Raw genomic sequence first — 19,705 nt, forward strand, 5'->3', positions numbered from 1 at the left:
CCATTTGCCACCCTTGATGACAGCCATGGGAAGCACAGGTGCAGAGTTATGTCATCTGAAAGTAAAGTATTAATTTGCCATCTGCTCCATGCATTTTGCTCTGTTGCTGAACTGACAAGAGGCAGATTTGACTGTCTGGTGTGTTTAGTGTATTGCTCTACAAGCATTTTTTTCTGAACACCTAAATAACAATGTGAAATATTCTACATAGGATATATCTTGATTGCATAATGAATCAGTTTTTAGTTCATTTATGTTATGTTTATATCCCCTTATCACAAGCATGTCTCAAAGGGCACACCGTCACAGTCATATTACATCATATATCTACACACAACATAGGTTAGATACTAGTAGACATTTTACTAGATTACATTACGGGACTACACAAACACAGCATATCTTTAGACTGTGGGAGGAAACCGGAGCACCCGTAGGAAACCGACGCAAACACGGGGAGAACATGCAAACTCCACACAGAAAGGACCGGGGTGGAGATTCGAACCCACGACTGTCCTGCAGTGAGGCGACAGTGCTAACTACTGTTCCACTGTGTTGTGTATTTTCATTGCTCAGGGCTCCTAAATGGTATTCGCCCAGAAAGTAGCACCTGGAAAAACCCACTACATTGAGAGTTTTATCAGGTATGGCTCGCTAAGGGCCAGGAGAAATGGTGTTATACTGAAGTTTCTCTTCCTCTCTCGTTGAAAGTGTGGACTCGTGTGTCCTGGACATGGACATCATCAGCATCGAGAGAGACGAGGCATCTACAAGTGAGATGCCAGTTAAGGTAAGGCAGTCAGCTTGATTATTATCTTTGCCTGTCTGCAGGATATCTAAAAAAAAAGTCAACAGATTTACATGAAATTTGGTGGGCAGAACAATTGATTGTTTTTTGGACGACTTGGATCCAGTGGTGTAATAATGTAATGAAGTAATCATACTTCTTTACAGCACTTAAGTATTTTTGGGGAGTATTGTTTTTCCAATACTTTATGCCAGGTATCTTTCACTGAGACTACAACCTCCTGAACCTGAGTTTGTGTCTATATTTCGTGTTGAAGCCAGCGGACCATATGACTGTTGTGCTGTGTCTGTGCCCTCAGGATGCTACTGAAGGACAGGACGTCATGAGCCACAGTATCCTAGGGGAGGATACGCTGCCATTTGCCACCCTTGATGACAGCCATGGGAAGCACAGGTGCAGAGTTATGTCATCTGAAAGTAAAGTATTAATTTGCCATCTGCTCCATGCATTTTGCTCTGTTGCTGAACTGACAAGAGGCAGATTTGACTGTCTGGTGTGTTTAGTGTATTGCTCTACAGCAGTGGTTCCCAACCCTAAGTGGGGTCGCCTGGAATTCAAATAGGGTCGCCTGAAATTATTATTATTATTATTATTATTATTATTTATTTTTTACACCAGACCCAATTTAATAATACCGAAGATGATTAGGGTCACTTGCGATTTTTTTAAACATTTTTATTTATTTTTTAGTTCTGAGTTTAAAGTGATAATCTCTTAAGATTTCAGCTTTGTTCTCTTGGGTGACACCTATGGCGTTGAGTGGTAATTGCAGGTCACATCCAAACAGTGTTGCATTATGTGACATTACTAATGTCACATTACGTCACTTTATACTGCAAAGGCTTCCATCAATGGACCATAGCCTCAATCAACATTGTGAATGACTCTTAATTAAAACATTTTCATTTACCGTAAATTCCGGACTATAAGCCGCACCTTTTTTCCCGTTTTTTGGGCTTTTTTGGCCCCTGTGGCTTATATAACGGTGCGGCTTATCTATGGATTTAAAAAAAAAAAAAATCTCTCTTTTTTAGCACTCTTTCTAACTATAAATCCTATATAACTATAATAAGTTTTAATTTCCTCTCTTGCCCTCTTTTCACCACACTGTATGACACTGTGTGCACTGTAAAAAACAACACAGGTGGTGTTGTGTTATGTTGTTTTGTTGAAATGTTAATAAATGGGAGCTTCCTCAAACAGCCATCTCTTTCCCGACAATCCCCTCTGTGCATGAACCCTTACATATGGTAATTAAACATTAAAACACAAAAAAAAAAAAAAAAAAAACATTAAAACACCCGCGGCTTATAGTCCGGTGCGGGTAATATGAGAAAAAAATAGTCAACTTTGCAGGTGCGGCTTATACACCGGTGCGGCTTATAGTCCGGAATTTACGGTAGATGAAAATATTTGAGATTATAACTTTAAATCAGGATTCTGAGAAAAAAGTCAGTTTTGAGATTAAAGGAGAATTTCGGTTTTTTTGAACCTGGATCCATCTCCTGGCATTAATTATGATTTGGCCACTCACCAGGCGATCTCCGCGGCGTTTCTGGCCGTCCTAGCGTTGTTTTGACATCAATAGCGTCCAAGTCAGTTGTAAAATGGAGCTGACTTGGGGCCAAGTGTGAGCCTGTCTTTCCTGCATCTAAATAGCTATTTTTATTCCCGTTTTCGCCAAATATCGTCAGAATCTGATCCCTCAAGAAGCACCACAGTGATATTTCGCCAAAGGTTGTTTCCTGGAGTCCCACAGGGATCAAATTACCTCAAACGTGATCTCGGTCACCAAGTCTCGTGAAGTCCCGCGATACTTTCCTGCCGACTGACCAAGTACAGGAGGACGCTTTGCGGTGGTGGTTTTAGCGCAACCTATGTGGGGTTTGGCATAACCTTCGTTATTTCGAATCCCACATAGGTTACGCCAAACCCCACATAGGTTGCGCTAAAACCACCACCGCAAAGCGTCCTCCTGTACTTGGTCAGTCGGCAGGAAAGTATCGCGGGACTTCACGAGACTTGGTGACCGAGATCACGTTTGAGGTAATTTGATCCCTGTGGGACTCCAGGAAACAGCCTTTGGCGAAATATCACTGTGGTGCTTCTTGAGGGATCAGATTCTGACGATATTTGGCGAAAACGGGAATAAAAATAGCTATTTAGATGCAGGAAAGACAGGCTCACACTTGGCCCCAAGTCAGCTCCATTTTACAACTGACTTGGACGCTATTGATGTCAAAACAACGCTAGGACGGCCAGAAACGCCGCGGAGATCGCCTGGTGAGTGGCCAAATCATAATTAATGCCAGGAGATGGATCCAGGTTAAAAAAAAACGAAATTCTCCTTTAAAGTCAGAATTCTCAGATTAAAGTCAGAATTCTGCGGGGGGGGGGGGGAGGGAAGCATACTATGTGACATCACTGACGATGTCACTGGTGACATTATCGATGGTGTACTGGAATTTGAATGTCGCGGGTCCCTAGATTTTTGCGACGTCAAAATAGGGTCACGAAGCCAAAAAAGGTTGGGAGCCCCTGCTCTACAGGCATTTTTTTCTGACCACCTAAATATTCTACATAGGATATATCTTGATTGCATAATTAATCAGTTTTAGTTCAGTTATGTTTATTCGAACCCATGACCTTCCTGCAGTGAGGCGACAGTGCTAACCACTGTGCCACTGTGTTGTGTATTTTCATTGCTCAGGGATCCTAAATGGTATTCGCCCAGAAAGTAGCACCTGGAAAAACCCACTACATTGAGAGTTTCATCAGGTATGGCTCGCTAAGGGCCAGGAGAAATGGTGTTATACTGAAGTTTCTCTTCCTCTCTCCTTGAAAGTGTGGACTCGTGTGTCCTGGACATCATGGACATCTCCAGCATCGAGAGAGACGAGGCATCTACAAGTGAGATGCCAGCTAAGGTAAGGCAGTCAGCATGATTATTATCTTTGCCTGTCTGCAGGATATCTAAAAAAAAATCAACAGATTTACATGAAATTTGGTGGGCAGAACAATTGATTGTTTTTTGGACGACTTGGATCCAGTGGTGTAATAATGTAATGAAGTCATCATACTTCTTTACAGCACTTAAGTATTTTTGGGGAGTATTGTTTTTCCAATACTTTACGCCAGGTATCTTTCACTGAGACTACAACCTCCTGAACCTGAGTTTGTGTCTATATTTTGTGTTGAAGCCAGCGGACCATATGACTGTTGTGCTGTGTCTGTGCCCTCAGGATGCTACTGAAGGACAGGACGTCATGAGCCACAGTATCCTAGGGGAGGATACGCTGCCATTTGCCGTCCTTGAGGACAGCCATGGGAAGCACAGGTGCAGAGTTATGTCATCTGAAAGTAAAGTATTAATTTGCCATCTGCTCCATGCATTTTGCTCTGTTGCTGAACTGACAAGAGGCAGATTTGACTGTCTGGTGTGTTTAATGTATTGCTCTAGCAGTGGTTCCCAACCTTAGGGTCGCGACCCTAAGTGGAGTCGCCTGGAATTCAAATAGGGTCGCCTGAAATTATTATTATTATTATTTTTATTTATTTTTTACACCAGACCCAATTTAATAATACCGAAGATGATTAGGGTCACTTGCGATTTTTTTAAACATTTTTATTTATTTTTTAGTTCTGAGTTTAAAGTGATAATCTCTTAAAATTTCAGCTTTGTTCTCTTGGGTGACACCTATGGCGATGAGTGGAAATTGCAAGTGACATCCAAACAGTGTTGCATTATGTGACATTACTAATGTCACATTACGTCACTTTATACTGCAAAGGCTTCCATCAATGGACCATAGCCTCAATCAACATTGTGAGTGACTCTTAATTAAAACATTTTCATTTAGATGAAAATATTTGAGATTATAACTTTAAATCAGGATTCTGAGAAAAAAGTCAGTTTTGAGATTAAAGTCAGAATTCTCAGATTAAAGTCAGAATTCTGCGGGGGGGGGGAGCATACTATGTGACATCACTGACGATGTCACTGGTGACATAATCGATGGTGTACTGGAATTTGAATGTCATGGGTCCCTAGATTTTTGCGACGTCAAAATAGGGTCACAAAGCCAAAAAAGGTTGGGGGCCCCTGCTCTACAGGCATTTTTTTCTGACCACCTAAATATTCTACATAGGATATATCTTGATTGCATAATGAATGAGTTTTAGTTCAGTTATGTTTATTTGAACCCATGACCTTCCTGCAGTGAGGCGACAGTGCTAACCACTGTGCCACTGTGTTGTGTATTTTCATTGCTCAGGGATCCTAAATGGTATTCGCCCAGAAAGTAGCACCTGGAAAAACCCATTACATGGAGAGTTTCATCAGGTATGGCTCGCTAAGGGCCAGGATAAATGGTGTTATACTGAAGTTTCTCTTCCTCTCTCCTTGAAAGTGTGGACTCGTGTGTCCTGGACATGGACATCATCAGCATCGAGAGAGACGAGGCATCTACAAGTGAGATGCCAGCTAAGGTAAGGCAGTCAGCATGATTATTATCTTTGCCTGTCTGCAGGATATCTAAAAAAAAAAATCAACAGATTTACATGAAATTTGGTGGGCAGAACAATTGATTGTTTTTTGGACAACTTGGATCCAGTGGTGTAATAATGTAATGAAGTCATCATACTTCTTTACAGCACTTAAGTATTTTTGGGGAGTATCTGTACTTTACTTCAGTATTTATATTTGTCAACTTTCACTTTTACTATTAACAAAATTTATACTTTTACACCTATACATTTCCCCTAAGCATCTTCATGAGTGGCATGAGTAGAATCAACGACTTTTTTATTAATAGCATTTACTTGTACTTTTACTTTCAATTTAAATTTTTAATATAAGATAATTACTTTTGATACTTAAGTACAGGGAATATCAGATATGTTACGATTTTTACTCAAGTAATATTTTAATAGGCGACTTTAACTTCTACCAAAGTCATTTTCTGGTAAGATATCTGTACTTTTACTCAAGTGTGGCTTTCAGGTACTTGATCCACCACGGGATCTGGGATTGATTCCAAATCCTATTTGCAGGGTCAAGAAATCAATTTAGCGTAAGCGATAGGATGTCTTTGTAACAGCAAAGTGAAGAATTGTTCAGCGTGAGATTTCAGAGGTTTGCAGTGCCTTCTAGTTGACCTTAGTGATTTATATTGTAAATATACATTGTAGCTCCACCTCCACCAGGTGACTGAACTGCATCAGCAGGTAGAGCAGGTGATCAGCCACTATGAGGTGCACAGCCTTGAGAGTCTGCAGGAGATGTGCGAGGAGCTGGAGACGATCAGCGCTGAGATCTGTGCCGATCTGCAGGGACTCAGCCAGACGCTGTCACCCATCAACACAACACTGAACGACTGACTGTTGTTCAGCTTGTAGTTGTTTGTAATAGTCCAAGCATCTCAGTTCTTCACAAATCAATATTTATGATTTTATTTATTACATTTTCTTTTAATTGATTTCATTGTTTTAGCCACCATTACGTGATAGTGGCTGATCTTCTGTCACGAATCAGATCTTTATCACCTCATTCATTATTATCTGAAAGGTAAAAGTGGCCCTGGACCAGCACTCCAGCTCCGAGTTGTTAGATGCATATTATCCAGTTTGTGTACAGTGTTCCTTGTGCCATCTTATGCAGTTTACTTTCCAGTGGCATGTTAGCTAATCGTTAATGTGGAATGGTGGTATTTAATTTAATATCAAATGTTACATAAGAACAGTTGTGATGCAAGGAAATACTGGTGTGTTTTCAACAGTTCATGGAATGACAAGTGTTATTCATTCTGACTTCTCTATTAGGCCTGTTCAGCACATCTTATTTTTGATTGTGCATTAAAGCATTAATTATATAAAGAAAACATTTATGGCATTGTCTATTGGTTCCTACTTCCTGCTAGTTTTGTTTTCGCAATATTATATAACACATTGACAGTAAAGTCAGGTTTTATTATATTTTTAGTACTTATATTAAGCCTTCCTTATTGAATACCTGCGTGCTAACCGTTAATATGGGAGGCAAAGGTCAAACTGCACTAGAATGAGATCAGGATTAATAGTAAAAGCATTGTATTTTGAGGAGAACACAATTATTGACAACTGGTAATATTAAGGCCACTGGTCCTGGTACAGTGTATGAGAAAGTAAACAAGCCATCCTAACATAATTTCTCTTATTTTCAAGAGAATAATGCACAACTTGGTTCAACACAACGGTCAACCTGTCTGTGTCATGTGTGTGCGTGCATGTGACTTCAAAACAGAGCAGGTCGGCCAATGACTCAAGGGTTGGCGGTTCGAATCCCGCTCCCTCCCAGCTGTTGTCGTTGTGTCCTTGGGCAAGACACTTAACCCTCATTGCCTCGTATGAATGGGTATGAATGTTGGTGGTGGTCGGAGGGGCCGTAGGCGCGAAATGGCTGCCACGCTTCCGTCAGACTTCCCCAGGGCAGCTGTGGCTACATCACCCGTAGCTTACCACCACTGGTACGAATGGTGTGAATGAGTAATGATTCCTGTGAAGCGCTTTGGGTGTCTAGAAAAGCGCTATATAAATCCAATCATTATTATTATTATTATTATTCAATGGACAACAATGATCTAAATTTCAACAATGTAACAATACACAACTTGGTTCAACATAACTTTGGAACCCAACATTGTGTGAGTCTGTAGAATTAGTTTAGGGTCAGGTGAGTTGCCTTGAAGCTGGCAGCACATTTTACCCCATAACCACCATTTTGATTCAACTTCAAACATGTCTACTTCAATTTAAACAAAAATCATGACCTCTTTACCATGATGAAATCACTTCACATAGCAAAAGTCACGTTTTTGACTCACCACTTTCATCATGTGCTCTCCTCCAACACACTTTCAGGTACATTATTCTTACAAAATCTATTATCACATGATGTACAAGTTACATAGAAACCAGGGGGTGGCTCACTACAGGCTCAACATAAACCTTATTCCTCTACAGACAACTCAAGTACTTAAATAAGCTTTTTTTTTTTTTTATTAAAAGCTCTGTTCAACAACATTGACCTTTGACACACCATGCGAAATGATGACATCTGAGGGATAGAATCAGTAAAGTGCAAACAGCATTCACCATGGTATACTGTACTTATTTGAGGGGTCAGCAAAGTAAGATTTTGTTTTACAAAAATCAAATGAAAACAGTATAATTAGAGAGAGAAAAAAAAGCTTCACAGGGAATTTGAAACAAGTGTGTTGCTCTATAATTACAGTATTACGGACTGTATTGCTGTATGACATAACTTTGCCAGTAACCCCACAAATCTACAACCTCAAACATAACCCATGGATCTTGACCTCATCCAGAACTGTTCATACTTGTTCATAGTCATTCACTATGGTGAATGACTACATAATTATATTCAATGAATTGAAATCACTATAAACTGAAATTGGGAACTGAAAATAAATTACTGCTACGGTATGATGACAGAGTAGAAAAATAGCCCTCTTTAAAGTGGAAAAATCTACTTTTGAATAATTACACTCCACAAGAGTCCACAAGTTCAGTGACAGACTTAGTGGCTGTCCACACCATACGCCGAAGCAACGCTCAACCTACGCTGAACCCACAAGTTTCATTTAGGCGTCCTTGTTAACAGGCGAGGCCGTTCACACCACCCGCGTGCGTGTCACGCTGAAGCCACGCTCACGCCTTGCTCAAGCGATCGTTCAGGATTCAGTCCTATTTTCCAAGCGTGACAAGTGAAGCTTGAAGCTGCCAGGCATGAAGTCAATGGGAGTTGTGGGCGGGTTCAAGGTGCGCCGAGGAGGCGCAGAGAGGAAAAGAGATGGCTTCTTGTGTGAACAGTTATGCCTCAGCTCAGCTTGAGCCTGTCTCAAGCTTCAGCTCTGCTTATGTTACGCGTCCTGTGTGAACAAAGACTTACTGTTGAAAATCGGACTCATTTCTCTCAAAATAAAGCTCTCAAATATATATTCTACAAACTTCAGAGCACACTTTGATTATACAGATGACAAGCCATCAAAGTAATCTGAAAACTGCCTGTGCCATATTACAAAGTTGGCAGGAGATTGACATTGTTTTTACATGAGGTTCCTGTAATAGCAGTAAAAAGGCCAGATTTATTTCCCCACAGTGAAGGACTGCAAGCCAGTGATGGCTCTGCCCAGGATCAGGGCGTGGATGTCATGGGTACCTGGAGGAGGAGATAAACAGTATGACTCAGGATGAATAGGTACAATACATGTGCAGGTGGGGAATGGGATTATAGCATTCCTTCACAAATTCATCAGCTCCAGTAACAGACCTGTGCCCATGTCATCTTGTCAGACGTACGCGGATCCGGCAAAAATAGAACAGGTGTGTATTTTTGCTGATCTGTATGCGTTGCCCATCTATTACATGGGCGAGAGTCTGTTCCTGCAGCCGTACTGGAAGCCACACAGAGCTGAACCACAGCTGGCGGACATTGGGCTTTACCCTGATTGGTTACACTTATTACAATGCTGACTCCTGCTGGTGAAAGAAAAATCCAGCACTCCAAATCCAGCTTCATAATGCACACTAGCAATTAGCAAATCGTCAGTAATGCATCTAACCGGTGCATTTTTACTCCATGTACCTAAACGAATGATACAAAAATAAAAAACTCCCCTTTCAGTTTCTGTGCTTACACCAAGGTTAAACGTGACAGCTCAGCTCCACTCCTCCCTCCAGCCTCACCTTCGTAGGTGTTGACAGCCTCCAGGTTCATGACGTGGCGAATGATGTGGTACTCGTCAGCGATGCCGTTTCCTCCCAGCATGTCTCTGGCCTGCCTGGCGATGTCCAGGGATTTACCACAGCTGTTCCTCTTCAGCATGGAGATCATCTCTGGGGCGGCTCTGTCGAGAAGCACAGGCAGACACAGCAAATGAGACACTGGATCCCCAAGGTCCATGGCTATTACATTCTGAAATGCAATGTCATTTTGTCTAAGGCCACAACCTAAGAGAGTGTAGAGCTCGAGAAGATGCAGAATCAGTTACTACGTTTACATGCACACGATATTCCGCTTTTTGCCCATATTCAGAAAATGACAATATTCCGACTAAATGAATAATCCACTAATGTTCCCGTTTACATGCGGCCGTAGCTCGCCCTCCCTGACACGTGAGGGAGGAGAGAGAAAGATGCAGGTATAGGCAGAGTTTTTCTGTTGAGAATAAACAGAGCAGCACTATTCTTACGAACATCACTTGGTCCATTTCAGGAGCTTGCCGCTGAAAGGTTTGGCGTTGCGCATCCAAGTCTTTCATAAAAAGTAGGCTAGAAGCCTACGTTATTAGCCTACCTCGCACTACTCTCTCTTTATCTCTCTCTTTAAATCGATGTTTCTCATCTCCTCCCGATCAGAAATGTTGGCTTTTCTTTTTGCATGCCAGAGATGATGGATTATATGATTATATTGCTTCTTCTCGAGCTTTCTAGCACACATCAGTTGACCACAAACAGGCAAGATGTATCGCAAACTGCGGTAAAAACACTGATTGAGACGCATATTCCGAATGCGCTGTATACATGATCAAAGAATCCTCCTAAAACCCGAATAATGGGGGAATAACCCAGATGTCTTAATCGGAAAAAGCAAAATTCGGAAAAAGGCAACTGGAATATGCTGTTTACATGACCCTTATCAAATTCAGAATATTGACATTTTCCGAATAATAGTGGAATATTGTGTGCATGTAAATGTAGTCAGTGTCACCAGCCTGTGGGCCAAATGCCCCTATACATATATTACATATTTGATGTAGGGCCAGTGCCACAAAATAACAGAATAGTGTTAATCCCTTCTCATACATAGACCCATTACATCTAATACACACACTGCTGTATTTACTTCTCATACATAGACCCATTACATCTAATACACACACTGCTGTATTTACTTCTCATACATAGACCCATTACATCTAATACACACACTGCTGTATTTACTTCTCATACATAGACCCATTACATCTAATACACACACTGCTGTATTTACTTCTTCTCATCAATGAGTCTCCCCAGTTGCAGACAGGACTGCAGGCCAATGGTGATCTCTGTTAGCATGTCGGCCATTTTCTTCTGCATCAGCTGATTCCTGGCCAGTGGCACACCAAACTGGATTCTGGGTTACAGAACAAGAAAATAATTTTATGTTAATCTTTATCAAGAAATATTTCAAATCACTGCAACATAACCTGTATTAATTTTGTAACATTTAAGATAGTACAGTATAATCTAACCAAAAACGTGTGCTTTTTGTTGAACTGCTCATTTCAGTAAATTAACAGATCTACGATCTAATGCCCCAAATCAAATCTCGAGGTACTCAATTGCTTGAGCTCACTACGCAAAGCAGATCAGGTGTCAAAAATCAGCATCAGAATGAAATTACTCTGATACTGGATACAATAGGAATGATGCAACACTTTTGTATGATACATGAATAGCGCAGAAATAATCTAAGGGCCATTCCGGGCCCCCGGACTTCTCACCTGTCTAGTGTGTACTGACGAGCAGCGTGGAAGCAGAACTCTGCAGCACCCAGAGAGCCCCATGCAATACCATAGCGGGCGTTGTTCAAGCAGCCAAAAGGACCCTGACAACAGAGAAAGTGTTTAATTAACATCTAACACCTGAAGCACACTGCGTTATTTCACATAAAGCTACATAATAGAAATTGTATCCCACTCTGCGTACAATGGGCGTTTTTCACCTGCAGCCATTGTGTGTCTAAAAGGCAGGAATTAACACAGGGGCAAGCAAACATTGAGGGTTTCCAACTTCCAATCCATTTAGGTGTTCCAGTGCCCGGGCCCTCGTTAATGTTTTGCCTGCACCCGTGTTACTTCCTGCCTTTGAGACACATTTTAGACACAAAATGATGATGAGGCGAAAAATAACCATTGGGTTAGACTTTATTCCGCTCACCCCAAGGCCAGAGACTTTAGGCAGAAGGTTCTCCTCGGGAACCTCCACCTCATCCATGATGATCATCCCGGTGGCGGATGCCCTCAGGGAGAACTTTCCTTCGATCTTGGGTGTGGAGAGGCCCTTCATCCCGCGCTCCAAGATGAAGCCGCGGATCTTCCCGTCGTCACATTTGGCCCAGACGATGGCAACATCTGCTACTGGGGAGTTGGTGATCCTGAAGGTGGCCGAGGAAAATCAATCAAATGTTAGGGAGAGGCCTTTGTGTAAGTCAGTGGTTGCCAAACTGGGGTACGCGTAACCCTAAGGGTACGTGCAGGTACTACAGGGGGTACTCGAGAGAAAGGGGGAAATGGAAAAGTTTAAGAATAAATCACGAAAATAAATGAACCAATAAAATAAATTAAAGCACTAATTGCAACTCTTTCACCGCATTTATTACTTTGTAATGTTATATTCATCAAAGGGTGGGTTATCATTCAGTCATTCATTACATAATATGCTATAGTTTTCTCTTGCCGTTTTCTAAGCAAAATGTTGTAGTCGGCTAAAGGGGGTACTTGGATTCAGAAATCAGGGAAAGGGGGTACTGAAGCCCAAAAAGTTTGAGAACCACTGGTGTAAGCAATGGTAGGCCCATCTAGTTATACCAAGAATAAAGACCATGACAATGAACTGCCACAATACATTATGAAGGATTTTGTTTTGTTTTACAGTTCCCATAAGTACAGACACTAGACAAAATGACAACACTGAAAAGAGGTTGATAGTTTAACTGCTCCACCATGTGGACAAATGACAACACTGCACTGACTGCAGGGAGTTTGATAGTTTAACTGCTCCACCATGTGGACAACTAAAGCTTAAACAGTGGCATGTTGTTTACAAGCCATATGGCATTCTGGGAAACAACAGAAATCTTGACCTTGAAAGTAGAAATGCTACTCAAAATTCCAAGATGACATTCAATGAGATAAAAGCAAGTTCATTACATTAGAATGTTTTGTCTATGTTTGTCATGAACCGTGAATGTCCTCTAAACTGACTTAATTCTCGACAGTATGTGTGACCAGAATCGGTCAGAATGAATGGGAGTCAATAAGGCTGACATAAACAGCAGAGATGTCCAAAAATAACAAATATAATTATGCTTGTTAATTTACTGGTAACCAATGTAACCATTTCACCATTATTAAATTAATTATTCTGGTTCAAAAACATTTACGGGCATGCTGGCACTGGACTGAACTACCAACATAAACTCTGTGTTCCCAAGATTTTGTTTACATTCTTTAACACCACTTAAGCGTGCCTTCCTCAACGGATAAAGGTAATCTGAGCACAAGCACACACACATTTCTGCTCTCGCAGTGATGCATAAAAAAATAACTTAATTCATAATATGTTGTGTCCTTTCTCAGATGTCAAGCTTTCAAGGTTTGAAAAACATATGGCCAGGTATTATTATAATAATTATTATTATACAGTCATCAAATTCTGGAGTGTGTTTGTAACATGAAACACTAGGTAATAGGGAACTATTGGAACTACTCAGTTCAAATGCCAACTGTCTGTCTCTATTGCTGTTGAGGAATGTTATGCATATCTTGGTGGCAAAGTAGAGTAACATTTCAATTGCAGTCAGATGCTTCTAAGAAAACCATTGTAATTATCATGTATTACACACATTACTTCCAAGACTCAGCTCAACCTCCTCACCAGGTCTTGGAGCCGGTGAGAGTGTAGGTGCGACTGGATGGGTTGTACTTGGCTTTGGTTTCCATACCGCCCGGGTCACTGCCGTGGTTCGGCTCGGTCAAGCCGAAGCAACCCAGAATCTCCCCAGAAGCTGGAAGTAACAGAGGATTAAGAACGTGATCATAATGCTCGGACAAAACAATCATGTTTAAGAAAAGATCTCAGTTGCTAATCATTAGTTAAGGTATGAGTATCCGACCAATCTGGGAATCCATCTAAAAATATATACTGTATATATTTTATTTTTTTATTTTTTTAACCCGCAAGCTCGTTTCAATACGAATAAGCGGAACCGGCACTCAACTTTGTCTTGAGAGATTATATTATCCAACAAAAGCTCTACAAAAATCATCACTGTGCCCCGCAAGTGTAAGGAAGTACTGAAAATGCTCTGTATACATTCATGGTAATTGTGAGTGAATTAAAAAAGAAATCTGTCTCAATGGCATGCATATATATTTAAGTTATTTCTCCCCTCTTTTCTCCTTACCCAGCCTGGGGAGGTATTTCTCTTTCTGCTCCTCTGTGCCGTAGGCGTTGATGGGGTGCATGACCAGTGAAGACTGCACACTCATGACGGAGCGGTAGCCGCTGTCCACCCTCTCCACTTCTCTGGCAATCAGACCGTAGGCCACATAGCTCGTCCCAGCACAGCCATAGCCTTTATAACAGACAGAGGGAGATAAGTTATAAGTGTCCACAAAAGCAAAGTTAATAAAAAAAGTTAATCACGTAAAATATCATCAGGTTTATGTGTGAATTATTGTGGCATGGTACAAACACAGTCAGAGATTGCTCAACAACAAACAACACTTTGGCCCCTTTTGACCAAAGTCCATCCCAGACAGTACCTCAATGCTAGAGAAGTTTAACTGTCTCATAATAACTTTATAGCCTACACTAATATGCCATAATAAACACAGATCTGATTGATTCTGTTTGGGTCATGAAACAGAGATGGAAGGATACACTGTATGTATGTGGCCTTGCCACTGTAACACATGTAACACATGTAATGACTAGTGAGCAGTGCACTTGTTAAAAAGAGACATGGCTGTAAAAGGCAGTAAAAGGGTTCAGTTTGGCTCAGACTCACCTTTGATGGTTGGGCCCAGGACACCCAGCTCTCCCATCTCTGACACAATCTCTCTGTGGAACACTGACAGGAAATGACATAATGTCAGATGTGTTAAAGTTTCACCCTTGACAGTCCATCACTACTACCTTAGTGCACATAAACAAGCCAACAAAGTGGTCAATATATGTTGCTGGCTGCAGTCACATCATATGGGAATAACCTTTGGAAGAATACAGTATAATGAACTCCTGAAGAATCTTCGGGAATTGCAATTAGCATGAGTACACAGCATGGACTGGGGAGTATGCCTGTGAAGCTAACATGTAGCATCTATAGATCCATAAAGCCTAGATCATGTATGTAACTAGGGGCTTACCTTCGTTTCTGTTTGCCATCAGGATGCGAGGCATGAGTTTCTCCTGGCAGTAGGTGCGGAAGGAGTCTCTGATCATAATCTCCTCCTCAGTCAGCTGGCCCTCCAGCTCCAGGGCATCACGCCAGTTGAACTGGACCTTGGCTGTCAGACAGGAGTTATTATAAGAGGAGTTATGAAGCCATCAAACTACAGTTAACATGTTTCCGTGTGTGCTTCAGTTTCAAAATGTCACTTGAGAGGGTCATTTCCTATTAACACCTACGTGCTTTGGGCTTCTGCTCAGTCTTCTCTGCATCTGTGGAAATACAAACCACACATCAGTTATTACAAGAGTGCACAGCATTTTATTATTATTGTGTATTATTACGTGTAAAGATCCCCATTGTGATCAACATCAACAATAATTTGTTCAAGTTGAATAAAACAGGGCGTCTGGGTAGCGTAGAGGTAAACGCACTCGCCTGCCACCACAGAGACCCGGGTTCAATTCCCGGCAGTGGTACTTCCGGCTTGGTCAGACGTTCCTACAGACACAATTGGCCGTGTCTGCGGGTGGGAAGCCAGTGGGGTATGTGTCCTGGTCGCTGCACTAGTGCCTCCTCAGGTCGGTCGGGGCGCATGTTCGAGGAGAGGGGAACTGGGGGGAATAGCGTGATCCACGTGCTACATCCTGCCAATGAAACTCCTCGCTGTTAGGTGAAAAGAAGCGGCTTGCGACTGCACATGTATCGGAGGAAGCATGTGCTAGTCTACGGCTCTCCCCAGAGTGGGTGGACCAACGACCAGGAGAGCAGGGTAAATTGGCCAAGTACAATTGGGGAGAAAATGAGAGGGGGGGGAACACTACTTAATCTCACTTTCTCCCCTGAAATCTTAAACAGTTAAAGAAGAATACTAGTATAATTTAGACTTACAGCCCTTTTACTATCTATCTATGTGTAGTTTACATTTCCACAATAATTTTGCAATGCATATGTAGCATAATTAGTTAATTCACTTTTAATTTAAAAAAAAATCATTCGTAGCTGGAAATTAACTCCAAGATAACAAAGACAAGGAGACTTTAATTTCTTCGTGTGGGTGTCAGTTGAGTAAGTAAGCAGAATGCAATGTAAAGCCTGCATTGATATGAAAACACTCAACTCAGCCACAGTGAAATAATACAACTAAAACTGTAACTAAACCAAATCAAGGCTTTGAATTTATCTAACCCAGGCAATTTTCAAGTCTGGGTTAGTTATTTTTCATACTGTACAAGAATGAATGGCAGCAAATTGATTCTTCAATGAGCCCTGATACTTCCAACTATACTAACTGTACTGTATGTAAAGGGGAACATACATTGTTGGCACCAACTTCACACAAGCATATATACAGTACATTATTATGTATGTTGTGTTACTAAATAATTTTGCCTAAAAATGCTTGTAGCTTACAGCTAGACCAATATGTAATAGTGATTAACGTTACCCCGTGTAGCAGGTGCTGCAGTTCCCTGTGCTCTGGAAGCTGAGATGATGGCACATCTCTGAGGGTTGACCAGGAGTCGGCACACAGCGCCTCTCAATGCCATGATGGAGATTCTTCTAGAGAAGATGCATTAAAAAAATAGGAAAACATGAGGCGAGTGCAATAACCATTCAACCACATAACGCTATTTACAGTAGATGTATCTATTTGTAGTAGATGTTTCACTAACCTTATTTTTCACATTACAAATAACTAAAGTTACAAAAAGTGACTCTTCTAGCAGTGGCTTCACTGTCACTGCTCTTGTTGACCTGACCTGTTCATTGTCTAAAGCCCATGGCACACCAATCAAACATTATCCAACACAAACACAAACAAACAAACAAACAAACAAACAAACAAACAAACAAACAAACAGATGTTTGCTAAATGCTTGGTGGTGTGTCATGGTTGTCTGTCCTTGTTTGGTCAGATTCCACATGTTCAATCCTTGTTTTGGCACAACAATCAATTCTACTACAAACAGACGTTTGTTTGGTGTGCCGTGGACGTAACGTAAGTCTGAGGCAAGCATACCTGTGCGAAAAGAACTGGCACTGGTTTGATAGCTACTGTAACTAGCTATTATGCTATTTAGCTGTTAGCTTGGGTGTGTGAACTGTAGATAAGTTCTGAACGACTATAACGTTGCCATATATGAGCAGTGGCTTTTGAAAATGCTGTAAATGTGATGACAACTGTAATAGGACTGAATATTTACCTGTGTTTAGTCGTACAATAAACCCGTGTCCTAGCTTCACTTTGCCTCTCTGGAGGACAGGCTGGCTGACAGAGCAGCGGGTCGAACGTCAAAACAGGTACCTACGTCATCACGTACTACCTACGTCATCGCGTAAAGCAAACCACGTTGGCTGAGATGTGTAGCCATGTTGAGTGTGGCAGACTGGCAGTGGTTGCCTTATTAAGGAACTTGTCCGAATCAAACTTATTGTTTATGCGAAGACAACACAAAATCTCACATGAATGTATAATGTTGCGGTCCGAACTATGTATTTCTGTCCTTCCATCATCACTGAAGATGGCTGCCTTTGGAGGGCGCTTCAACTCAACTGAACAAGGTTTCTGATTGGCTCATTAGCAGGGGTGTGTGTGGCCAGAGGTTATGGGTCATGTTTCCATTCCCAGAATAAATGGACCCTTTTTGGCCTACCTGCCCAGACAATGCAGACAATAGGTCAAACTTTCATCCCATAATGTCATACTTTTATTCTTCAGTCTGCAGGATTATGTGGCCTATAATTGCCCCTCATTATACTGATTTGTTATCATAACAGGCAACCAAAGCAATATTTTTCCCACCCAAAATATGACCTCAGTGCATTATTGAACCAATGAGATATTTCCACTGTTACCATTTTCCCATAATGGTAAGATATGGCACACCAGCACCAGCAGGGTGCAGCATTCAATAAGACAAGTTTAGTGTACAAAGGGATCCAGTTAATTAATTTGGTATGTACTCATAAACAGTTGTGTTGCAGGAGACACATTTGCAGTAGCCTAACATGAAAAGTAGGCTATGTGCTTTTTAATGGTAGTTAAATTAAACGTCATACAGTTAATTAAATATGGATGTCGTTCACGCTTCAGCAGGGCATTATGCTATGAACATACTGATATGAATTGCACCTGTCCAAGAACAATCTGTCAACAAAAGAAGAGGGATGTTGAAGTCCTTTTCCATGTAGGCACCACTTACATTTCTTGCATTTACTTGTCCCACCAGCCACAACTCCCTGGATGCCAATCTTTTTCCTTTCCTTTCCTTTCCTTTCCTTTCCTTTCCTTTCCTTTCCTTTCCTTTTCTTTTAAGGACTTCCTCTTATCTTGGGTGTGAATCGATAGCAGTATATTCAAGTATTTTCCCCACGCTGTCAGTATGCTGGCACTGGCAGCATGGGCTACAGGAGGCAAATTCATGTGAGTCTGTGCCAACACGCACGCACACACGCGCACATGTGCGCGCACGCACACACACACACACACACACACACAAACACACGCACACGCACACACCTCGGTTGCAACACACAGTGTGGGCTTGTACAGGATATGTGGTTGTTTTGACACATTTAGATGAATCAGCATAATATGTGGTTAAACAGCCACACATTCGCTTTAACACATTTTTGAGTCATATTCCTAATCTCTAGAATAGAATATAATATAATAGAATAAAATTGAATAGAATTCTTTATTTGGCCAAGGTATGTTTGCACACACAAGGAAATTGACTTGGTGTGGTTGGTGCACAAGTTATGGTACATATAGGAACATGATACATTTTAAGAAATATACAAGATACCGGTATAAACAAATAAAATATATAAAAAGATATTAACAGATATAGAGATAAACAGAAATAACAACCAAGTGTGGTATCCCCCCCAAAAATGCAATTTAACAAGATGTAGGCCTATAGGGTGCATGAGAAGTAGTGCAGTAATAAGTTTTGCACATGGATTGCAGATATTGACTGAGATATTGAGATATTGATTATTGTGTGGGAAGATTAGAAGATCAGTGCAGTGGCACAGTGTGTGTGGGGGGGCACGTGTGTGTGTGTGTGTGTGTGTGTGTGTGTGTGTGTGTGTGTGTGTGTGTGTGTGTGTGTGTGTGTGTGTGTGTGTGTGTGTGTGTGTGTGTGTGTGTGCGTGCGTGCGCGCGTGCGCATGCGTGCGTGCGTGCATGCGTGTGTGTGTGAGTGACAGAGGGGGACATTTATTGGGTCAATAAATTATGCTTTGTCATTGTTTTGCTGCCATCAAGTGAAATAGTCTACTTGCTATTCTACTTGTTATTACTGTATTTTCTGGCTACAACTTCATTAGATTTGTCACCCTCTCTTAAAATATATTAGATTTGGATAACATCATTTGATAGATAAATAGATCATCATAACTGTAATCCTTTGATATGGCCTGAAATTAGACATTTTAGATGTGCTAGGCATCTTGCGCGCTACGCGTGTTCGATTCCTAGGCCTCCGTCCTGCAGCTTACCGAGCTGGCCCTGCAGCTTGCATTCGCAGCTCGGCCACTGTGTGGCCTTGCCCGCAGCTCGGCTGCTGTGTGGCCTTGCCTGCCCTATTACACAATGTCTCCCTCTCTCTCTCCCTCAGTCTCTCTCCCCCTCTCTCTCTCTCTTCTCAGTATCTCCCCCCTCTCTTCTA

At 41.5% G+C, this 19,705-nt stretch overlaps 1 protein-coding gene across 1 annotated transcript; it reads right to left on the bottom strand.

Annotated features, from left to right (window-relative positions):
- Positions 1–7,844: 7,844 nt before the first annotated feature.
- On the bottom strand, positions 7,845–17,306 carry gcdhb (glutaryl-CoA dehydrogenase b). The gene is made up of 12 exons (XM_083648568.1): positions 17,234–17,306; positions 16,474–16,589; positions 15,266–15,298; positions 15,004–15,144; positions 14,646–14,708; positions 14,040–14,210; positions 13,511–13,640; positions 11,792–12,008; positions 11,356–11,459; positions 10,860–10,985; positions 9,554–9,714; positions 7,845–9,026 (listed from the first exon to the last, which is right to left on the bottom strand). Exons 2-12 carry the CDS (start codon positions 16,574–16,576, stop codon positions 8,953–8,955), a joined length of 1,323 nt encoding a protein of 440 aa, XP_083504694.1. The 5' UTR covers positions 16,577–16,589; positions 17,234–17,306; the 3' UTR covers positions 7,845–8,952.
- Positions 17,307–19,705: the final 2,399 nt, after the last annotated feature.

This window comes from Poromitra crassiceps (assembly GCF_964638095.1).
Source record: "Poromitra crassiceps genome assembly, chromosome: 13".
Classification (NCBI taxonomy): domain Eukaryota; kingdom Metazoa; phylum Chordata; class Actinopteri; order Beryciformes; family Melamphaidae; genus Poromitra; species Poromitra crassiceps.

Excerpts from the sequence above, each read along its gene's own strand:
- gcdhb (XM_083648568.1), bottom strand. The coding sequence starts at position 16,576 with ATGGCATTGAGAGGCGCTGTGTGCCGACTCCTGGTCAACCCTCAGAGA. Across the intron at positions 15,299-16,473 it reads TGCAGCACCTGCTACACGGG|ATGCAGAGAAGACTGAGCAG; the intron begins GTAACGTTAATC and ends GTATTTCCACAG. Across the intron at positions 13,641-14,039 it reads GAAATACCTCCCCAGGCTGG|CTTCTGGGGAGATTCTGGGT; the intron begins GTAAGGAGAAAA and ends TGTTACTTCCAG.